The sequence below is a fragment of the Amorphotheca resinae genome (assembly GCF_003019875.1).
Source record: "Amorphotheca resinae ATCC 22711 unplaced genomic scaffold M430scaffold_3, whole genome shotgun sequence".
Lineage (NCBI taxonomy): Eukaryota > Fungi > Ascomycota > Leotiomycetes > Helotiales > Amorphothecaceae > Amorphotheca > Amorphotheca resinae.
In genome coordinates, this window is record NW_020194473.1 from 1,126,530 (window position 1) to 1,149,248 (window position 22,719).

Consider the following 22,719-nt stretch of genomic DNA (forward strand, 5'->3'; position numbering starts at 1 on the left):
TACTTTGTTGCTATTCCATGTCCCATGCTGTTGGTCACGCATTTCAAGTTGCTGTTCTTTTGATGAACCATTTTTGTGGAAAATAATAAAATGGCAAGGCTACATGCTATGTTGGTGGCTTCAGATTTCAACCAACTGGAGATCTTCAAATCTTCAAATCAACACTAGTACATGCGCACCCCTCACTCCTGACCATAAGTTGGATAGGTCACCCCCAACTTTGATCTCCAAAGTAACGTAATTGATTGTAAAGAGCATAATATGAGCCAAACCTCTTGGCATTGTCCTCACAGAACAGTGCAAAGTGTTGGCCAGCTTCGCCGAAGAACGAGAGATATCGCTTAAATAGGGATAAAGGTAGTGTTCATTGAATCTCTTATAGTATTTGATCAATTGTTAGGCAATACTTACTGTATCTCATCCCCTCCGCTGGTTCTATCCGTTGCATTTAAGTGGGTTCGAAAAAGTGGATGATATACGTTCTTTGATTATTTCCTCAAAAGCGTCAATGAATCATCCGGTGCTTCACATTTATTTTCTAATGAGCACGATATAATATATTCTAGAACACGGGCAACACACGGTCAACGACGAAAACATCTCCCCCTTAAGGAGCGGCATTTTTAGAAAACAACAGCTGCTACACTTATTAAAAGGACCTTAAAACACTCCTTTAAGTGCCCTCTTTGACTTCTATCGTCGTACGATAGCGTACCTACTAGTGCCCTTAAAGGAACCTACTAGAGACGGTCGAAATAGGCTAGAAGGACCTAGAATCTACCTAGGCCGACAATTACTTAGTATTACTACAGAAATTTACAAAGTAATATCGTAGGCCGATAGGCAGGCCTCTAGTGCTAGACGCTCTCTAGTAATACTAAGTATTAAAAAGTTAGTTAACAAAATTAAACGCGTCGCGAAAACTCTATACGTAAGTAACGACGACGCTAAGGCCCTAGAATAGGCCTAACGAATAGCCTCTTTAATCAAGAATATTAAAACTAAAGTCACGAACCTTAGTACGTAAGGCCGACTAACGTACGTAGTAATAGCTAGAGAGAAAGCGCCCTAAGCCTACCTAGCGACTAGTAGCCCCTTGACCTAGACGTTTAGGTATAAGGACGTTATAGAGATTAAGAGAAGGATTAGGGTTAAGCTCTCTATAGAGGATGTAGAGAGGTTTAAAAACATTAATTATAAGACAATAAAAGATAAGATTAATATAGCTCTCTTAGGCGCCCTAGTACAAGCTGTTTATAAGTATAGAAACAAAGGCTATACGCTTTATATAAAGGATTTAGAGAGTATAAGGTAAATATAGAGAGATTAAGGCTAGGTAACGTTAACCTTTAGTAAAGTAGAGGTGTTCTAGACTATACTACTAATAATTGTACACAATGTTAAGGTTAAGAGAGTAGGTGTTAGAGATTAGTATCACGGGTAATACAGTAGAGAATTACAGTCAAGTAGCTAGTAAGTTATAGTATACTTTAATTTAAATCTAAACTAATTCTTACCCTCTTCCCTTACCCCTTACTCCCTAAGATATATGTGTACTACCTAAGAACCCTAAGTGGCCCTAGCGTACTTACAGGTACGTAGGGCCTACGTATTCCTGATCCTACCCTTTTAAGTCCCTAACATTACCTCTCCCTCTTACGGCTCTGTCTTAGAGTCGCGTAAACTACGCCGGATATAGCGCCTCCCTAGAGTTACATAAAACCTATACTAGATATAGCTAAGCTCTCCCTTTATAGCGCTATCTAAGATAAGCAAGGGCCGCGCTAGGTAAGCCCTATACCTCTCCTTACGGCTCTTACCTTATATATAGACTATCCTTACCCTAAAACCTTAAAACAACATAGTATAAATATAAGAAAGAAAGAATATCTCCTCTCTTTATCTACCCTCTATCTTTGTCTGTACTAGTAGTAGCGCGCCTGTCGCGCCGGATTCGCGCTAGCGCGTTCCCGACAAGCTACATAATAAAGGCTTTAGCCGCTCCTTACTTATAGTGCCTTATCTACGTAAGAATTTGTTTAACGTAAAGAATTGTTTGTAGAGCCTTACTAAATGTTTATATCGTGTCGTTAGCGAGTGTCTTATAACACGCCACTAAGAAAGAGTATATAAAGAGGTAAACTTTTCCCTTCTTACCTTCCTTTTCCTCTCTTTCTAAATTAAGCCGCCTTACCTCTTACGCCTCTCTAGTGCCGCCCTCCCTAAGCCTTCCCTTTAAAGCTATTGCCTTACGCCTCGCGCCTCTCCTTATTCTCTCTTTAACCCTCCCCTACCTTACATAATACTACCCTACTATAGCTAACCCTGTCTGCCCCCGCGCTCGTAGGGTACGCCCCCGCGCCTCTCTCGCGCGTACTACGTCCGCTACACGAAAACACAAGCAGCTAAGCCTAGGCTCGCCTATATTACTTAGGCAAGTTAGACTAAGTATAACTAATACACTACTAAGTGTAAAGCTTGTTATAAGATCTTATAAGAGTTCGTAGCTAAGCTTAACAAGTTACTCCTCCTGTCTGATCGCGCTAAAGCCGCTATTACGGCTAATCCTGTCTCTACCCGCTCCGCGACCCTTAAGGCAAAGCTAGGGCCTTACTAGTACTCTTTTACCCGGCAAATTAAGAGCTATTTTCGCTAAGCCTGTCTTTAAGGCCTCTTGTAGCCCTTACGTACTACTACTAAAGCCGTCTTAATCGCGGTTAACGTACTATAGGGTCTCTACCGCTTAATTAATGTTATTATAGACACCTATTAACATAACGTAAGTGTCCCCTTTGCTTTACTAGTACTTACTAACCCTAGTTAGTCTAACCTCCTGCCTGTTACTAAGACAGATCCTTATAATAATAACGACAACAATAACGACAATAATAATGTAAAGGATAACAAGGATAACGACAGTAATAATAAGTAGTAGTCTAGTCTAGTAGTCTTAGGCTGTACAGTCGTAGCGCTTAGGTTACGCGTGTATGTCGCTAGTATACGACTAGGACTTATTTTTGCCTTTCCTTTTTTCCTTTTCTAAATTAACAACTATTCCTAACCTAACTACTTACTGTAACCCGCGCCTTCTCTAGTGTTTCCCTTTCGCGACACTACCCTAGTCCTTAATTAGTACTACCTTCTTATATTCCTAGACCGCGTCTATAGCGTTTCTAAGGTTTCTTGCCGGCTTTTACGTGTCGTCTATAAGGACATACTCCTTTTATCTTACTAAGTATTACCTTCTTATAGCTCGTTCTTTGTATACTAGGATTAATTCTACCTTAAACTCCTCCTACCCTTTTATAACGTCTAGGCTAGGTAGCTCTAGCGTCGCGCCGGCTCTATAGTAGTACGGCTCTAGTAAAGACATATAGAACATAAGGTAGATTTTAAATACTAGGGGTAACTTAAGCTTATAGGCTAACCTGTTTAACGTAATACAAGTGACTTTAAAAGGGCTAAGGTAGCGATCTAACAGCTTCTTGTTAGGCCTAGTGACTTAGAGGTATTTAGTTAAGAGCATTACCTTATTACCTACTTAAAAAGACATAGGTTTACGTTTCTTATTATAAAACCTCTTTTACGCTTTAATAGCGTTACGCTAGTATTTATCTAGCGCTATCCTTTCTTCCTTAATCTGTTTTGCCTTCTTATGTACTACTACTACCTTCTCCTCTATAATGTCGTCCTTAACATTAACCCGGATCTCTAGTAAAAACCTATATAGTACGTAGAACAAGGTTACTCTTGTTAAGGAGTACACGCTATTATTATATGTAAATTTAGCTAAGGCGAGTTTTAATGCCTAGTCGTCTTGCCTATACGTTACGTAGACCTAGAGGTAGTGTTTAATTGTCTAGTTCTATACCTTAGTCTAACTGTTACTTTATAAGTAAAAGGTAGTACTAAGCTAGCGCCTTACCTTTAGGTAAAAACATAAGGAGGCCTAAAACTTACTTATAAACTAGGGGCCCCTGTCTAATACGATCCTCTCTAGAGTCCCGAAATCCTTAACTATATAGTATATAAAGAGTTCTACTAGCTATAAGGCTATGATCGTCTTATAGTATAAGATATAGCGCGCTACCTTTATATACCTGTTAACAACTACAAGACATAAGTTAAACACCTTTCTATTAAACTTACTTAGGGATAAGCCTATAATAAAATCTATTAAAATCTATGCCTAAGGCCTTGTTAGCTATTCTAGCGGTACTAACCCGCTATATAGCTAGTACCTCTTAGGTTTAGTCCTCTAGTAGACTACACAAGTCTTAACCTATTCCTTAACATTACGGCGTATGCCTTACTAAAAGTATTTACGCTAAAGAAGCTCTAGCGTCTTAGTAGCGCTAAAGTGCTCTACTATTAGATCATTATAGTTAATCGTAAGGATCTTACTCCTTAAGGCCTTGTTTTCTAGAACGTAGACCTGGCCGTTATACTAAAGCAGACCTGTTAAGTTAATATACTACTCTAAGCGGTTATCTCCCTTGTCCTTAAGTTCCTTACTTACGTTCTTTCTTATAACATTACCTTAAATTTAGGCGTCTAGGCTTTATTACTCTTCTTCTGTCTTATTACTAGGGCCTTACAGGCTCCTTATAGTAGTCTTACTACTACTAAGGCCTTGTCGCCCCCTTAAGGTAGTCTTACTATTACTAAGGCCTTGTCGCCCCCTTATAGTACCGGCACGTACCTTATGTGTTAGTATTAATTCTTATCCTTTTCCCTAAATAAAAGCGTCTTCTTGTTAGGTATTCCGGATTAAGTCGGTCATTAATTCTAATAGTACGTTATATACTGTTTTAGGGCCTGCTACTAACCTAGTAGACTCTTGTAAGATAAGGTATCTATAGTTACTAGTCTTAGCGACAGGGTTAAGCTAGGTCTTAGCTACGTTACGCGTGCCTAACGGCCTTATAGCGTCTTACCTAGTCTATAGCTACTAACGCTTAGGTTAGCCTAAGACATCTTGTCCTACTTAAGGGTCTCTACCCCCTAAGAGTTCTAGAGATCCTGCCCTTATAGCTAGGATCTGTTGCCCTTTTGTCGTAGTACTAGTGACTCTTATTAAGAGTACGCCTCTTAGCTTCTCTCTTAAGGCTAAGAGTAAGTCTTACCTAATCTCGTTAGTACTAGACTTATAGTCTAGGCGCCTTAACAAGCTGTTAGTAAGGTTACTCTTACCTAGCTAGTACTTAATACTAAAATCAAACTTAGCTAGCTTTTAGACCTAACGTACCTATCTCTTATTTAGCTTCTTTTTTTCTATAAACTGTTTTAGGTTATTATAGTCTGTCTTAACTGTTACTAGCGTAAAGGTATAGCTAAGGTAGTGTCTCTACTACTTAAACGCTGTAATAATTACTAGCATCTCTTAGTTATAGGTTAGGTAGACCTGTTGTACTAGGTTTAGCTTCTTTAAGTAAAAGGCAACAAGGTACTACTACTTTATGTCCTCTTAGCCGACAAGTTATAACAAAACCCTAGCTATAGTAAACTAGGATGTATTAGTCTTAACGAGCGTAAGTAACCCTAGCGTAAAGTAAGCAAGTATTAGAGTAGTCGTAAATACCTTCTTTAGCTTGTTAAATACGCGCTACACTTTCTTTTTAAACACTAAAGGCCTTACCTTCTTACCTTAATTTGTACCCTTTAAGAGGTCAGTAAGTAGTACTATTAGCCGCGAGTAGCCTTTAATAAACTAGTAGTAGAAGTTTACAAAACCTAAAAACACCTAAATATCCCGGAAAGTACGCGGTACTAGCTACTCTCTAATTATAGAGACCTGGCTTAACTCTATTAACACTCCCTTAGTCAAAACAACAAAACCTAAGAACTCTACAGACTAAGTATTAAAATCGTATTTCTTAAGGTTAACGTAGAGGTTATACTATTATAACTGTTTAAGTACCTAGTGTACATACGTCGTATAGTCTTCTGCCTTCTCTAAAAAGATTAGGATATTGTCTAGGTAGATTACGTAAGTAACGTCTACTAGGCCTGCTAGCGTCTCGTTAATATACTACTAGAACGTAGCTAGCGTATTATACAATCTAAAAGGCATAATGTAATACTTGAAATAGCTATATTACGTACAAAACGCTGTCTTTTACTTGTTACTAGGCCGAATACAAATATAGTAGTAAGCATCTTTTAGGTCGAGCTTTATAAAGACTACGGCTCTCCTAAGCTAATCTAGTGTCTCGCTAATTAGTAGTAGAGGCGTCTAATTCTTAATAGTAATCTTGTTTAGCGCCTAGTAGTCGACGTAAAGGCACAGGCCCCTATCCTTCTTTAGTACAAACATAATAAGTACGCCTACTAGACTATAAGACCTTCTAATCTAGCCCCTTTCTAACTTGTTCTCTAGGTATTCTTATAACACCTTTATTTCTTTCTCTACTAGTAGGTAAAGTAGTCCTTATAGTAGCTTAGCGCTAGGTTCTAGCTTAATTACGTACTAAGCCCTGTTTTTATCTAAGAGCCTCCTTACCTCCTCGTTACTAAACACGCGTACAAAATCCTTATACTCGGCAGGTATACGTAGTGCTATTAACGTGCTGTCACTAAGTATAGCTACTATAAGAGGGCTACTATAGCCTCTCTTAAGGAACGCCCTAAATAGTAGTGTATCTTCTTCTTCTTCTAAGACCTGTACAAATTCCTTAGGTTCTATAATCTTTACGCCTTTGTGTCTCTAGCGATACTCTTATGTCTTAGTAATAAAATTAATCCTAGGGTTTACCTTATAGAGCTATAGGTACTTAAGCACTATTAAGTATGTCTTTAGGTTTACGGCTAAGAACTTATACGTGTCTTTCTAGGTCTTACCCTTTAAGTTAGTAGCGCTTACTAAGACCTAATACTCTTTAAAGACAAAAATTAAGTTACTATTAACTATCTAGAGCTATAAACACAAGAAGGTAGTGTTTCTATCGTACTACCTATACTTAACTATAAGGGACTAAGAGACTACATTAGCCTCTACCCCGCTATTAATTAGACCCCGTACTTTCTTTGCCCTCCCTTAGCTATCCTATACCTTAATAACAATAAGAAGGCGTATCCTTAGCTACCCCTTATAATCTAACCGCCTCTTTTTGTTAGAGAGGCCTAAGTTAATTAAGGCGACTATCCTTAGGCCCTCTCTTTCCCTAAGTTAGTACGCCTATTAGCCCTCTTAAGGCAGGCTAAGGCTATATAGCCCTTTTCTCTATAGACGTAGTAGACGACCTCTAGGCGTATCCTTAGCGTAAACGTAGACCTATAATCCCTTATATAATGCCTCCTTCCCTTATACTTATAGTATTCTAGGCGTAGGCCTAGGTTCGAGCTAGATTATAGTAGCGTATTGTTAACGCCTATACTAGGGTGTCGAGAACGCGAGTCTTATAAACCTCTCCTTTTCCCTAAATGTTCTCTAGACATAAAGCGGCTCTATTAACGCGCTAAGTACTTACTACGTCCTTACTAGTACTCCTTAGATAAGGACTAACTCCTTTAACGACCTGTGTGTTTACTATGTCCTTACTAGCGCCCTTCTATACGCTTGTCGTTATTAGAATCCTAACCTACTATACTTTTCTAGATCTAAGTTACTACTATAATAAGTTCCTTACAGGTCTGTAAAAGCTCGTGCTTAGCGACCTTAACTTAAAGCTCTTACGTTAGCTTAGTAAAGAGAACATTTATCCTAGTCTCTTTAGATTTAGAAGGGAGTTGTTCCTTAAGGAGCTTTAGGTATTAGACAAACGACTAGATAGATTGTCCTAGGTAAAGTACTACCTTCTTACGCTAGCTAAGCGCCTTTAACTTTACTGTTTCTAGGCTACCTAGGTAAGACAGTATAACCCTCTTAAAACCGCGCTATGTCTTAGTATCCTCTTCTTACTCTTACTCTTTACGTATCTATACAGATTAAGGGGTCTTCTTTAGGTATAGTATAGCGTACATAATTTTGCTCTCTTTTATCGTATAAATGTTAGGGCTTATACAAAACTCTATCTTATAAGTATATATAAAGTCGTTATATTCTAAGATATTCTTACCTATAAAGGGTTTTAGGGCTAGGGCCTGTCGTTACTTAACCGTTATTGTCACGAATACTAGTAGTCTTAGGGGTGTTACTAAGTGTCTTCTTACAGACTCTATAGCCTTATTATAGATACTGTCTTGTTCCTAGATCGTGTCTCTAGCCTTGTCTTTAGGTACGTAGAGGCGTAAAGAGAGACGCTAGCTCTTTATACGCTCTTCCTTAATAAGCTATTAGAGCGACCTTTCTTAGGCCTTACACTCCTCCTTGTCTCTCTCTTTATTTAGTCGCTCGAGTTCCTTATTACGTTTCTAGGCTTTTACGAGTTACGCCTATAGCCTTTTGACTTAACTAAGCGTTACTAACTTGTCGCTAGCGTCTCTTACTCCTTAATCCTACTCTTACCTAACTACTATATAGCTTACTTATATTATAGTAAGAGTTCCTTTACTAGGGTTTCCTTTACTAGTAGCTTCTCTTATAAGAGTCCCTTAAGTGTCTCTTTCTAAACGACTAAGTACTATAACTATAACGAGCTGCCTCCTTAATAAGAAGAAGAATTAGAATGTTAGAGATTAGTATTATAGGTAATATAGTAGAGAATTATAGTCAAGTAGCTAGCAAGTCGTAGTATACTTTAATTTAAATCTAAACTAATTCTTACCCTCTTTCCTTACCCTTTACTCCCTAAGATATATGTATACTACCCGAGAACCCTAAGTAGCCCTAGCGTGCCTATAGGTACGTAGGGCCCGCGTATTCCTGATCCTACCCCTTTAAGTCCCTAACAGTAGGCCTTAAAGAGGATTCTCTAGAGAGAAAGGAATAGATCTAGGCTATCTAGGTATTAAACCTAAGGATCTAAATCGTTAAGTCGTTCTAGCTAGTTAAGGCACGCGCCTAAGAGAAGTAGTAGACGTCCCTTATCCTAAGTATCTTAGACTTTAAACACGTAGAAAAGGTAATTAAGGAAGGCTTAATAGTAGATAGCGAACTATACTACTATACCCTCTACTCTCTAGGAGTGTCCCTAAACTAGTACTTTAAGTACTAGAAGATAAGACCCTACTAGTTAACTATATGTTTAAAACAAGAAACTTATAGAACATACGTAGGCTCTTACTAGACAAAGACATACTAAAACTTATAAAACAAAGAGAAATAGAGATATACTAACTATAAGAAAAGAGGACACTAGGCTTAAGACTAGGCGGCCTACCTGCTACTATAGAAAAAATTAAAAGAGATAAAGTAAGTGGCCCTTATAAGGCCTAGTAAGTATTGTTAAAGAGATCTAATTAATACTAGGGTAGCCCTAGGCCTAACCCTTACTCTTACCTTAAGTAACCTAAAACGCTCTATAAGAAGACTAAGAGTTAATACTCTAATAGGCTAAGAAGGAGCTATACACTAATACATATAAACCTTTAGCCCTTAAGTAAGAGATACAAGCCCTCTTACTAGTTCCTTAAATAAGAAGAGAAAGAATAAAGAAACTAATAGCTCTAACTCCCGGCCTCTTTCTCTCTTAATACTAAGCTTTAGAACCTCTATAGTACCTAGTCGCGTAACTCTAGTCGTCCTTATCCTAAGCTAGACAGAATCCTAAATAGATAAAATACTTATAAGCTAGGACTTCTTATAGAATTAGACTAGGACTTATTTAATATACTATAATATAACGTTAACAAAAAGAAGGACGTTATAATCGCGCTACTCTAAGACCCCTCCTTAGCCTAGTACGACATCCTAGCTATTTAAGAACCCTAATATAATAGACACGACTTTATAACTACCTTACTAGGTCTCTAGTAAAGACTAATCTATAGACAGGTAGAGAGTACAAGAGTAGTAATATATATAAACAAAAGGATTAATTAGACTACTTAGACCTTTAACACCCCTTACCTAGACCTATACTAAGTTAGCCTTAAAGTCGACGTTATAGGTACTTTAACGCTAGTTAAAGTTACAAACATCTATAACCCTTTCCCTCTTAATAAGCGTACCTTAAGAAGACCCTCTACTCTCTTAGCCCTCTAAGAGAAGCTAGACAACTAAAGCTACAAGTATATAGTAGTAAGGGACTTTAACCTCTATTACTCTATATAAGGGGGTAGAGCCTCTTAAGACCTAGAGAGAATGTTAGATAAAGTAATAAGTATTCTATAAGACTTTTTACTTAAGATTATAACGCTTATTAGAGAACGAACGTAAGGAAGAAGAAACTACAAATCTTATATTAACCTAGCCCTAATCCTAATTAAATTTAAAGATCTCCTTAGCTCTTATAAAGTAAAGCTAGGACACGACCTCTAGTCTAATTACTTCTTTATTACTATAAAGCTTAGATTTAAGGCTAAAAGCTACGTCCTACTCTTATAAAGACAATAAAAAGCGACTAACAAACTAAAGCTCTTTAAAATCTTATAAGGCTTAGCGCTAGTAATCTCTAAGCTACGTACTTTAGAAGATATTAACAACTAGCTCTAACTACTTATAGACTCCTTAAATCAGGCTATTAAAGTAGCGGTCTTATAGTAAAGGGTAAGCGACAAGTCTAAAAGCTTTTAGAACAAGGAGTATAGTAAGTAAGTAAAGAAGGTAAGACAAGTAGATCTAAGAAGGTACTAGAAAAGAGGTAAGAGAATTCTAGAAGAGACGATAAGAGAGTAGTATAGAATAGTAAGAGAAAAGAAGAAGGTAATCCTAAAAGCCTAGACCCTTTACTTTAGGGCCCTAGTCTATAAGGCTAGCTAGTAGAAAAGGAGAATATAGTAACTTAAACAATAGGCAAAGAACAAAAGCTACTTGCCTAGACCCTTACTATAGTTCTTAACCCTCTACCCCTAGGGTAAAAGGGCCTTAGTTAATACTTATAAGAAGAAGGCTAAAGCTTTCTAAGACGTTTTCTTTACTCTAGCTCTTAACACTAATCTTTTAGACATCTTAGAATACTAATACCCTTAAGACAGGCCGGTTAACCTAAGAAGAAGATAGTATAGAGACAGTCTATTCTACTTATAAGAGTTCTTAGTAGATAAAGTTTACGCTATAATTAAAAAGCTTAAGAACAAGAAGGCCTTAGGCCTAGATAAGATCCTAAACAAGATTATTAAAATGTTAATAGAGGTCTTACTCTAACACTATACCTACCTCTTTAACTACTATACTTAGGTCAGGTACTTCCTAGAGAAGTTTAGGGTAGCCTAAACTATTATAATCCTAAAGCTAGGAAAAGACTACTACTAAGTAAAATTATATTAACTAATTACCCTTCTTAATACCCTTAGAAAGACTCTAGAGAAGCTAGTCGCTATAAGACTAACTAACCTAGTAGAGGATTACTAACTCTTTCTAGTATACTAAATAAGGGCGTAGAGAAGGAGAGACATAACTACGGCACTAGAACTAATTATAGAACAGGTCTATAAGGCTTAGTAAAGTAGCCTAAAAATAGCGGCGTCGATTCTTAGCCTAGATATAGCTAGGGCCTTTAATAATTTATCTTACCTAAGGCTTCTTTATATCTTATACATAAAGGAGATCCTAGAGTAGATAGTCTAACTAGTTAAAGGCTTTCTCTTAGGGAGAAGTAGTTTAATTAAGATTAATAACTATACTAGCCCCTTCTTTAAAGTCTTCTTTAGAATTCTATAAGGCTCTCTCTTGTCCCTTATCCTCTTTCTGTTTTATAACTTAGAACTAGTAGAATAGTATAATACTACCTTATAAGAGAGAAGTACTGTTAGATTTGTTAATAATATAAACATTATTGTCTAAGGCAAGACAATAAAAGGGAATTACTAAGGGCTAGTAAAGATTTACTAGGTATGTTCTAACTAGGCCTACAGACATAAGGCTGTCTTTAAACTAACGAAATACTATCTACTCTACTTAAGTAAAAGACAAAAACATAACCTAAACGTAGGCCTCTCCTTAAGTAATATAGAGATTACCCTAGAACCGTTAATTAAGATCCTTAGCCTTATCCTAGACCTAAAGCTAACATAAGGAGCTTACTTAAAACACCTAAAAGGAAAGATAGAGAGACAGATACTAGCCTTAACCTATACTATAGCCTTAACGTAAGGCATAACAATAAAGAAAGCCTGTCTAATATACTATATAGTTATCTCCCTAGCGCTTACATACGCCTTAGTAGTTTAGCTCTTAACTACAGACCTTACTAAGGGTCTCTTAAGGATAGTAAAGTCACTCTAGAAGATCTAAAACAGTAGTCTTAGGGCAGTCTCTAGAGCGTTTAAGGCTACCCTAATTAAGATCTTATATACTAAAACAAACGTACCCCTAATCTACCTTTACTTTAAATTCCTCTAGAAGACTATATAGGTAAGAGTATAGCTTATAAGTTATAAAGCTGTTATTTAGAACGCTAGAGACCGGATATAGAGGAACACAGATCCTAGTAAGGGTAGGCCCTAGTCTAACCTAAGGCCTACCCTAGTAGAAGTTAAAGAAAGATAGGTAAGGAATAAGCTTAAGGACTAGAATATAACATAAGACAAGGAACCTAAGACACCTCTTTTACTAGAGAAGCTCTCCCTTACTAAGGCATAAGGTATCTTTAAGAAGAAACTCTATAAGGATTAGAATATATAGTAGAAACGCTACTAGTAGGACAACCCTAGGTTAACCCTTGTATAGTAGAGAGAGCTAGGAGAGGAACGTATAGAGAGATATAAATCGATAACAAAAGCAGAATACTCCTTAGTACTAGCTATTAAGACAGAGAAGATTAGTCTCTAAGCCTTCTTAACCTAAAGAAAGGTCTCTACCTACTTAGCGGATTACCTATATAAGTAGAGGTCTTAGATAGTAAAGTATATTATTACTAGATACCTAGATTTTAGAGAACAGAAGGCGTACCTAATCAAATAACTAGGCCTATTAGATTATTAGGTAATTACATCTGACCCGGGTCGTCTCTAGAAGGTAGCTAGATAGCTAATAGGGCTAGGTATCCTAGGACAGTACCGCCTTATAGTCTAGGCCTTAGCTAACTAATTAAATACGAGAAGGATACAAGGAATACCTAGGACAACCTAGGGTTTAACTAACACTAACATTTATTAACTAGGATAGGACTTAAACAAAATAGCTATACTACTAGAACACACTTAGGCTATAACTAACACAAAAGAGCCGCATAATTCTAACCAGAATCTATAACGCTACCTACTTAAGCAAGTATACCCGGGCCATACCCGGGATTACACACGACTAGCCCGGGGAGGCTTACTAGTACAGACACGCTTACTAGTAGACTAGTAAAGCAAAGGGGAGTAGTCGCGTCCCTGCTTCTATAGGGTTATAGTAGGGGCGGCGTAAGGTATCTTAAAGGAAGGGACAACTAAGAGATGTTAAAGGTGTTTTAGGATTTTAGTTTTAGAGAGAGGAGTTTAAGAGTAAATAAAGAAGAAGGAAAGGTTATAAGTAAATTAGTAAAGAGAAAGACAGAAAGGTAAGATGTTTATATAGAACACAACAAAGACCCCTTACTAGTAAGTAACTAAATAGGCGACAGGAACTAAACTAGATTTAGTATAGAACAACAATTAGGACAACAATTAGGACAGCCTTAGGCCTACATTAAGACAAGCCTACGTAACGTCCTAGCTAGTAAACAAAGGCTATACCTAACACGCGTACGAAACTAGTACCTAGGGTAGTTATAAAAGTAATTTACGATACAAAGAGAGGAAGAGGCTTATAAGATTAGAATTTTTTATCTTAAGAGTTAAAAGAATAGCGTATAGACAAATAAAGGGCAACCCTTAGGTAAGAACTAGGGTGACTATAGGCGGTTATTATTTTCTTATTTCTAATCTAAGAACAAAGTAGAGTACTAAGAGTAGTCTAGCGTACAAGAGGCGTGCTATATCTATAGCGATATCTACAGGCTTATATAGAGGAGATAAGGACATAACAAAAGGACCGGCGATATAACGGCGCCTTAGTAGGAGGGTTTTATTTTCTTTCTCTCTTGTAAAACTATATGTACACTAAAACTTAGATTAAACTCTTATAGTACCTAGTATAGGTATTTAATAGAGGAAGATGTTACTACTACTACTATAATATATTCTATAGTAAGACGGTTTTCTTTCGTCTTTGAAGCCACAAGCATGAAAAACCCATACATATCCAGCGGCGAAAGAAACTTGATTTCTGAGCATTAGCATCACATGATCCAGCAGTCGTTAGTTGCGGCTTGATTTCCTTTCCATCAATAACCATGCAACCTAAATCCGATGCGTAAAACCTACCTAAAATTTCAAGTGGAATAATATATTTCCCTCGTAGAGGGCTGGGTAGTTTCAAACATACGATCGGCATAGGTTCGCTTGTATTCAAAGTGGTCATCCTGGTATGGGGTATTTGCGGGGATATCGCTACCCCGGACGAGGTCCATTCAGCCCGAACCTCATCACTTGGAACCGAGCCAAGAACATGGGTTTGGTTCAAGGGCTTTTCTGCCCCTAGATCCATAGTTCGCACTTATACAGCAATAGAGTTTTATCCTCCACCACTTACATGATGTTTCTGCTGATGAAAGAAACGGCAAAGACCCAGCTAGGGACAATAGCTAAGACCCAGAAGAAATAACATTCTGGATGAAGTTGTCCAACTTGAATATCTCGAAATCCGCGAGACTTTGAATCTTGAGCAAGAGCTCGAGGGTAATGCTTGGTCCGAGCATTGGAGGACTACTGGTAATCCCCTTGGCTTTTTTCTCCCAGTGGTCAGGGAACGGATTTGTCAGGTATGTATAGGTAGAAACTGATCTTTGATCCCAGTTATTATATTCACACCGTCCTAATCCAAGTAGGCATTACCAATGGGACAACACAACTTCTCATCAATGCTATTCTCCAGATCATCAACATGATTGTTGCCACCGGGATGTGTTTTCAACATTCGTGCGAAGGTAACTTATCTCCAGATCTTCTATCAGGGGTTGCCCGAATTAATTGAGGCATAGGGCACAACCGTTTTGTGGCTGGCTGTGGATCTTTCCCTGCTCTTCAACTAATATGTGAACCTAGTTGCGCTGTCTCATATCAAACAGAAGTACTACATCGTCTACGACATCTAGCTCCTTTTCGAACTCTTCATTGTGTGGAAGTTCTATATCGAGACACGAAACACTGCACTGAAGGAGATTGTCGGGCACTTTCACGGTGAAGAGGCGATCCTCGGTGGTGTGGCAGCGACCGAAAAGTCGAGGAAACTGGCCGCCTAAATTGATCTCAGAAACCCTACTCCCATCGAGACCACTAGTGAAGATGAAGCGAAGAATAACCACATCCACCAAACTTCTGAAGTTGCTGTCTGAATAATTCTGGCGCGTCGCCTGGATGCACCGGATCTCCAAGCACCTTGCTTGATATCCAGCTTGTAGCAATAAGTTGATCAGTTAAATAGACATCTATAATACAATCGCATCCAGTTCCATGTCTAGCATGAATAGGTAAAAGAAACAAAACTTATATGCATCGTTAATAATGAAGTTATGAATTTGACATGTGATAGCACGGAGTAGGTCCCCTTTCGGTTAGTGCGCTGTGCCTCTTCATATCTGGACCCCTAAATGCGCTAAATCCATATGGGGTATTAGCGCCCGCTAGATCAGACGTCGAAAATTGAAGCTCACGAGAGCCTCCGCACACCCGCCCACTTCTGTACCTGTGGCCTCTTCTCTTCCATCCAAACGTTCCAGAAGCTTGTCTTGGTTAATTCTCCGACGATTTCACGACCTCCTACATTTCATCAGCTATTCTGAGGGCCTTTCGTGTCTGCAAAGCTGACTATCTCTCCTCGGCACCCGGCGCATCCTTGATTTAGTCGGTAAAGATAACAGAAGACATCAGAGCACAGCGACACCGAGCTTTCGCGCGCATTCTTATTCGCAATGGATCCCAAGAAGGTTTCAATCTTCAAGACCTATGAAAAGCCAAAGGGACAAACTAGTTCAGGAAGTTTTGCGACTTTTATGATCATTGGCCGTGAGTGTCGGACTTCAACGTGTTATTTCTTTGACTGACAGTCCATAGCAACATGTTTTTTCCTGGGCATGTTGTTCTCCTCATTTCCCTACGACTATCCCCTCCTGTGGACATCCGCTGCGACGCCCCCTGAGTATTATGATCAATTGGAGACCCACCTCAAGTTCGTGCACGCGTCGCCTCCGATTATCCCTCGCATTCTCCATATCGCCATCTCGATCGGCTTCATGGGTTTCTTTATCAAGCTCTTTAAGCCTTCTGAGGCGAACCTCCTCTTTGATGGCGCATCCTTGGGTCTTTACACGGTCGGCGTGGTCGTCTACATTACCAATATCGTGAAGGGGCTTAGAATCACCACTGCGGGCACCTACGACCTTGTGCCTGAGGGCTCCACGGAAACAGTTGTTGGCAGGGAAGACAGCTTGCGGGTTCTCGCTGCCAGCAACACAATTTTGGCACTTGTTTTAGTTGGAGTTCTCGTCTTGCAGGCGGGACAATGGTATGCTGAGAGGAAAGACCAGGACGAGGCCGAGAAGTTCGAGAGGGAACAGGAAGAGAAAGCCGGTGTGAAGGCCCAAAAGAATGGAGGGCACGTGACGAGATCTGTATCAAAAAAGAAGCAATAAACGCTGGATTTACAGGGTTTTAGGTTATTCATGTATTGACGGCTGCTCATGAGCGAGCTTCTCGCGAAAGGGCGGCGCCTTGTTATGTGTTTCTAGAAGAAGGCAAAAAAAGTCATATGTCGGAATTTTTCAAACCTCAATTCTCGAACTACAAGCTCTTTGATTTGATTTTATATTATCTTCTGACTTTGATATTGTTGTATGTCTTGCACAACGAGCTCCTTTGCGGTAGCACCATGACGCAGCCAATATCTACGGACAGATAGCTGGGAGTTTTAGTATCTGCTTTGATCACATCAGTAGGCTCTTCACGTGGAGACTGGCCGACGAATTCGAAGGAATCAGAAAGTCAGGTCAACTGGACGATGGTGAGATTTCTTCCGTCACGGCACGGGCTTTACAATCGGCCTTGTCCCTTCGGAAAGCCACTGCGCCCTACCAGTGTTATTCCATCTGGTTATGTCTCGGAAGTTTGTTAAATCTCGTCATCCACAGCAAACCGCAGCTCAAACTTGATACCCTGACTACTACCTCCTTTTAGTCTTTGGATTCATATCCTTATTCGATCATTTGCCAAGCACCAGTTCTTAATCTCCGGGTATCCAATGGCTTTCGAAGAGAGCTGATCAATTGAGCAGACACAGACCACGCTGCTAATCATTATCTTCACTTTGAATCCTCCCTTGGAAACTTTGATTGAGATATGCTTATCTTGAACACTTGTCCCAAAAGTGAACCAATGTGCTACTTTACCGTCGAGGTCTCATCTTTTGCCTTTACCATAGGATATGAAAGCATTGCGACCCCCGGGCTTTTTCAATGTAGAGGCAAACAATCAAGACTCGCATACAACTTGCCCGTCTCCATACAAGACCCGAGAAATCGGCCAAATTCCAGGACTGGGTCCAACTTAAGTCGTGGCTGTACCAAGAATACGGGCCGACAGACACCTCCCTGGAGGGTGACTTGAAGCTGAATAGATGTAAGATGCTCCAACATTCAAATCTGACAAGTGCCTACCTAAGTAATAGGGGGGGTCAGCGGGTTAAGCGAGAAGATTGTCATAGCTCCGTTAGACTCTTGTTCAAGAGTATTTAAGGAAAGTAAATCATGGATTCAAACCCTCCTCTTAATAATCCTCAAGACCACAGATGGGAGGTGGCATACCTTACTCGCCAACCCAAGGTACCTCAGCTGTCAATTACGGACTCTAGCTCACTCACTCATCTCACCCTAGTTATTAAGGTGAATATCACGTGCGTTGTTGTCACATTCCCGTGATCCTGTCATTGTGACTCCCGCACGTGACAATAGCACGTGCTTTCACAATGACGATTTAGTGAATGATGAATGGTGCACAGCAAGTAGCTGAATGGAATGGAATGGTTGGATTGGATAGGAGGAGAACAATGGGCTGGAGAATAAGCCCGCAGGGAAAGCACGCAGGTGTGCAGGTATTGACAGCCTCTTGGTATGAAGGAAAGAGGTAGAGGGAGGGGGGGAGAGGTTTATATAGGGAGGTAGGGTGAGGTGGAAGCATGAATTTCTGTTCCGAATACAGTTATCTAGATACATAGGGTAATTGAAAAATTGAAGGTGACTTAGAAGAAATCTGTTCCATTTGAAGAAAAAAGAGATATAGAGATATATGGTCACAGCAAGCTCTACCAAAAGTCTCCGTCAACAATCCTGCATATATAAACCATCTACAACGAACTTTTGAATCCAAACCAGTGTCCCGATTCTCCATCCGATGAAATAGTCTAAGAGAGATATCTACAAAACCACTCAATGCCCTGCATCTCCGCCTCATCCATAGCCTTCCGATCCTTATCCCCACTCCAATCATCACGCAACGTAAACCCATGAATCTGATCCTCATAGATCCTCAACTCATGCGGGACATCCGTCTTGACCGCCAACGCATCCTGAATCTGACCCATCGCGTTCCTGTCCAGAAAGCTATCTTTATCACCCAGTGCTAGACTGAGTGGTTTGGACACGGGACGGAGATCTTCAGGGACGTTGAGCGGCGAGGGATGGCACGCGTAGGCGGCGTCAACGTCGCCGTACGCTGCGAGGATGGCGTATCTTCCGCCCCAGGAAAATCCAACGGTGCCGACCTTCTGCGTTCCGGGGATGGCGCGCACGGTGGAGATGAAGGAGTCGATGATGGGTTTGCTTACGGATTGGCGATGCTTGACGAGCCAGGGAGGTAGGGTTGTGCTGACTGTAGCAGTGTTCTTGGTCTTGTCGATTAGGCTGAGTTGGTCGCGGGTCTTGAGGGGAGGTTCCATGGAAGAGAGAAATTCGATGGGGAGCGAATCGCCGTGGTGGATATCGGGGATGTAGCAGTATAATCCGGCTTTGGCGTAGTCGTCTGCGAGTAGACGGATGTTAGGGAGTTCCCAACCAAAGACTGGGGGTAGATATTAGCTCGAATTCCTATCTATAGTCCTCGGAGGCGAGGGAAATCAGAAATCGTATCATACCGTCTGGGATAAAGACAACTGATTTGGCTTTGGAGCCATCGTTAGGCGCGGCGATATATGTTTGAAGACTACCGACCGTCTCGATGCTTCCTGTTGGTGTGGCTTTGTGGACCTTGCTTGAGAGACAGCAGTCGCTGGAGCAATTAGTAGCTGTTTCTTAGTCGTCGATGACGGGTATAGATACCTCGTGCCAACGCTAGTAGACATTGTGCTTATTATAAGTTTCTTTGTTCCACATACAAGCAAAACAAGCGATTGCTAAAAGTCGGGGATTGGAAAATACCCCAGAGTAAATTGATGCATTTTACCCCACATAAATCCTGGTGGTGATGAGCCTGACTGAGGATGACGTCCAGATCCGACCACTTGTAGACTCAGGCATTATCCAATGTCGGTCCACTCCGCAAAAAGTTTCAAGTTATCGAATCAGAAGCATCACTAAGAAGACTAGATTCAAAATAAACGAAGGCACCGAGGCAATGGAAAGATTTAACACCAGGAACCGTCTGTCGTATTCATGTATATATACATACAATGACCATAAATCACTCGATTTTCTAATTGCCTTTTTGATGAATCGTTCTTCCTAGAACACCCTGAATCACCGGAACGATACCAACTGGTACACCCACTCCCTGCAATGCATCGTCGCTCAAATCCGGCAATATAAAAACGACATGAAGGATATCTAATTTCAACCGACGTTCATACTTATTGACACAATATCCCCTACTTTAATCGTAGGGCATTGGCTCTCTCTTGTGGCATTTTTGGAAGGAATATGACACATATGAGAGCCAAAGAAAATCTTCGAGTCAAACCTTCGTGTTTTTGCCAGCGTAACAAAAGGCTCTTTATCTTTCTCCGCAGTGTTCTGGTTAATGCAGATCATATGGCAGCGACGGCACGATCCCAGCATCTGAAATTCCTGCTGACCGATGCGGAGCTTCGTCCAATGATCCTCACTATAGGGCTGTTGTTGAGTATTCTGATTAGAAGGCGCAAGGATCACATTCGCTCGGAATACAGCGGCAGATGCAGGAGAACCTCCACCCTTTATGATTTCTTCATTCAGGGCATCGAGGCTTGATCTGTTGATTGCAAGAATAGGACTCTCGTTTGACAACAGTATCGGCCTCTTCTGCGTCTCGCTATCTGAATCTGGCGGGGTCAGAGAACCTAGGAAGCCTGGATCCGAATTCGAGGAAATCTTCTTTGGCCGTTGATGCTTCTGCATATGAGCTTTCGCATGGCGGCCGCTCAATCCTGACCCTCCGGCGGGGAACCTAGCCAGAACGCAGGGGACGTCAAGGACACTCGAGAAGAAATTGTTGATTTCAGGGTTGGCATAAGTATGTGTTACAATGGCATCGCCACACACACGAGATGAGAGGGATCTGGTGCCGTCTACCGGCTTGTAGAAAGAAGGATTCGCTGAAAGGGGTATTCTGATTTCTTCGGGCACTCCGGGAGGCCGTGTTCCAAGGTAATGGACACGGAGAGCCCCAGCTTGAAAATCAATTACCGGTCGGATCAAAGCCATGCGAGGATGCCGTTTCTGACTCAATGCCTGGCCCGTCCCTTGGTGGATAAGGCACCATTCTCTATCCCATACCAGGCCTTCTGGCCTGACCTCCCAAGCAGCGGATGGTGGAATGCTGAAGCCCCCACAACTCTTGATCGGGTAGACGGTGAGGCTCTCTACAACCAGATCAGCCGGCTCCTCAGAATGCGCTGCGATGTCCGTGTGAAGAAGTGGAAGGTTCTCTTCAACATAGAATTCCCGAACAAATGAGATGAATGTTTCCACATCGCTCATTGTGCTCATTGCACCTATGCTCGCTCGAATAATGCCAGTGATCTTGCCAGAATAGATATCCGTCTCGGCTCCACACCTATATCCAGCTGAGAAGTTCCGTCGTATCTCCCACGCTTCTAGTTTCAAGGATGTTGCAATACCCCCGGGATTGCAAACGCCGCCGGTCCGGACATGAATGTTTCGTACAGCTGCCAGTCTCTCAAACTCGATGTTGCTCACCCAAGCTCCGCTACTGTTTCGTAGATTGAAGGCTATCACAGGACCTTGCTTGAGATTGGCATCTCTCGAGGGAAATGCGGGGGAGTGCATTACGCATACGGGTTCAGAATTTGCATGTCGTAATGATGCTAGCCCCTCGTATAGTCTCCGCGCCAAACAGGCAGTGTGTCTTGCGATCTGATCCATAGACCCATACAACCTTTTGTGAACGTCGATTGCAGCATCCAAGGCCATGATGTTATGGAGAGGTAGAGTACCATCTTCAAGGCTCTCATGTAGGGACTGCGTTTTTGGGGCGTGCCATTGCTCCTTCACGCAGAGGACGACATCAACAGTACCTCCACCAAAGTACTTCCGGTTATCGAAGATTGAGCCAGAATCCTTCCTCACAATCAATGCGCCCAAATCCGGAAATCCAAATATTTTGTAGAAGCTAAGGACAGTGAAGTCCGGAGCTGTCCTCGCATCGCTTAAATCCAACTGGGATGTTGAGACCATGGCAGACGCATCGAGCAGGGTGTAATTTGTCGAGCCCATGGGAGAACTGGCTTCCCGTACTCTATGCGCCCATGTTAATGGTAGACGCCGTCCGTCCAAGTTTGACTGGGCCGGGTATGCGAACAGATTCAAATCACAGCCATGATTCCCGTCCACAAGACTCCGAAAGCCGTCGAGCCACAGCTCAACATCCTCATCATCAAGACAACAGCTTGATACAGCATTCTCTCGAACTCCAACAAGACTTGTATGCGCAGCAATATGGTAGCCGTAGTTGAATCCGCCAGCTCTCCCCCGGAACGCATCCATCACCAGTTTTATCCCGGCGGTGGCATTGGCAACAAAGACAATATCGAATTCATCTGGATCAGCATTGAAGAACTGCAGAACATTCAATCGGGTGTCTTCGATCCGGTTTGTCGATAATTGGGAGGATGGAGAGGCGGAATGGGGATTGCCGTAAAGATTGGACATCATATCAGTCATGAATCTCTCCATGAGCGACTTCGAATACAAAGTCGTCCCAGCATGATCGAGATAAACAGCATCTGTAGCCCGAGATTAGCAACATCTCATAATCGAATTGAGTCGGCGCTGACCCTTGAGCATGGGATACTCCAGCTCCCGGAAAGCTTCAACATCTTTGTTGTATCCAAGAACCGTATCTTCATCCATTGCCACTGGCTTCCCCCGCGATGTCATGGCGGTTGCAATACACCTTTACTTTTCAGCGACGACAACATCAACCATAGCTTATGTCGGGGTTTCATCCTTATATTATCAAACAGATATCGAATGCGGCATCGACGGCGAAGTGCGAGAGTGGGGAGCTGCGAGGCGGCGTTCTCCTACAGTCCCTCTCTATCTGTGTAAGGTACCTAGGTACCTTACCTGGAGATACCTGATAGATACCTGAGGCGCGCATCGCGGTAAACGGCTATGTCACGTGGGTACACTAGCAAGACCCCTGTGCTGTTGCCGCGATGTACTTTTC

General features: G+C 41.2%; 4 protein-coding genes across 4 annotated transcripts; 1 reads left to right on the plus strand and 3 right to left on the minus strand.

Moving 5' to 3' along the window:
- Positions 1-15,107: 15,107 nt before the first annotated feature.
- On the minus strand, positions 15,108-16,054 carry M430DRAFT_40286 (hypothetical protein; the record flags this gene model as incomplete). Its single annotated transcript, XM_024867383.1, has 3 exons — positions 15,875-16,054; positions 15,736-15,825; positions 15,108-15,460 (listed from the first exon to the last, which is right to left on the minus strand). The coding sequence occupies exons 1-3, from the start codon at positions 15,897-15,899 to the stop codon at positions 15,108-15,110; spliced, it is 468 nt and encodes a 155-aa protein (XP_024723125.1). The 5' UTR covers positions 15,900-16,054.
- M430DRAFT_97602 (hypothetical protein) lies at positions 15,978-16,697 on the plus strand (the record flags this gene model as incomplete). Its single annotated transcript, XM_024870051.1, has 2 exons — positions 15,978-16,071; positions 16,120-16,697. 2 exons carry the CDS (start codon positions 15,978-15,980, stop codon positions 16,695-16,697), a joined length of 672 nt encoding a protein of 223 aa, XP_024723126.1.
- A 1,617-nt stretch (positions 16,698-18,314) lies between these two features.
- Positions 18,315-19,396, minus strand: M430DRAFT_64748 (hypothetical protein; the record flags this gene model as incomplete). The annotated part of the gene is made up of 3 exons (XM_024869127.1): positions 18,315-19,116; positions 19,190-19,323; positions 19,374-19,396. 3 exons carry the CDS (start codon positions 19,394-19,396, stop codon positions 18,461-18,463), a joined length of 813 nt encoding a protein of 270 aa, XP_024723127.1. The 3' UTR covers positions 18,315-18,460.
- A 487-nt stretch (positions 19,397-19,883) lies between these two features.
- Positions 19,884-22,400, minus strand: M430DRAFT_97047 (hypothetical protein; the record flags this gene model as incomplete). Its single annotated transcript, XM_024870005.1, has 2 exons — positions 19,884-22,273; positions 22,325-22,400. 2 exons carry the CDS (start codon positions 22,398-22,400, stop codon positions 19,884-19,886), a joined length of 2,466 nt encoding a protein of 821 aa, XP_024723128.1.
- Between the last annotated feature and the right edge of the window lie 319 nt (positions 22,401-22,719).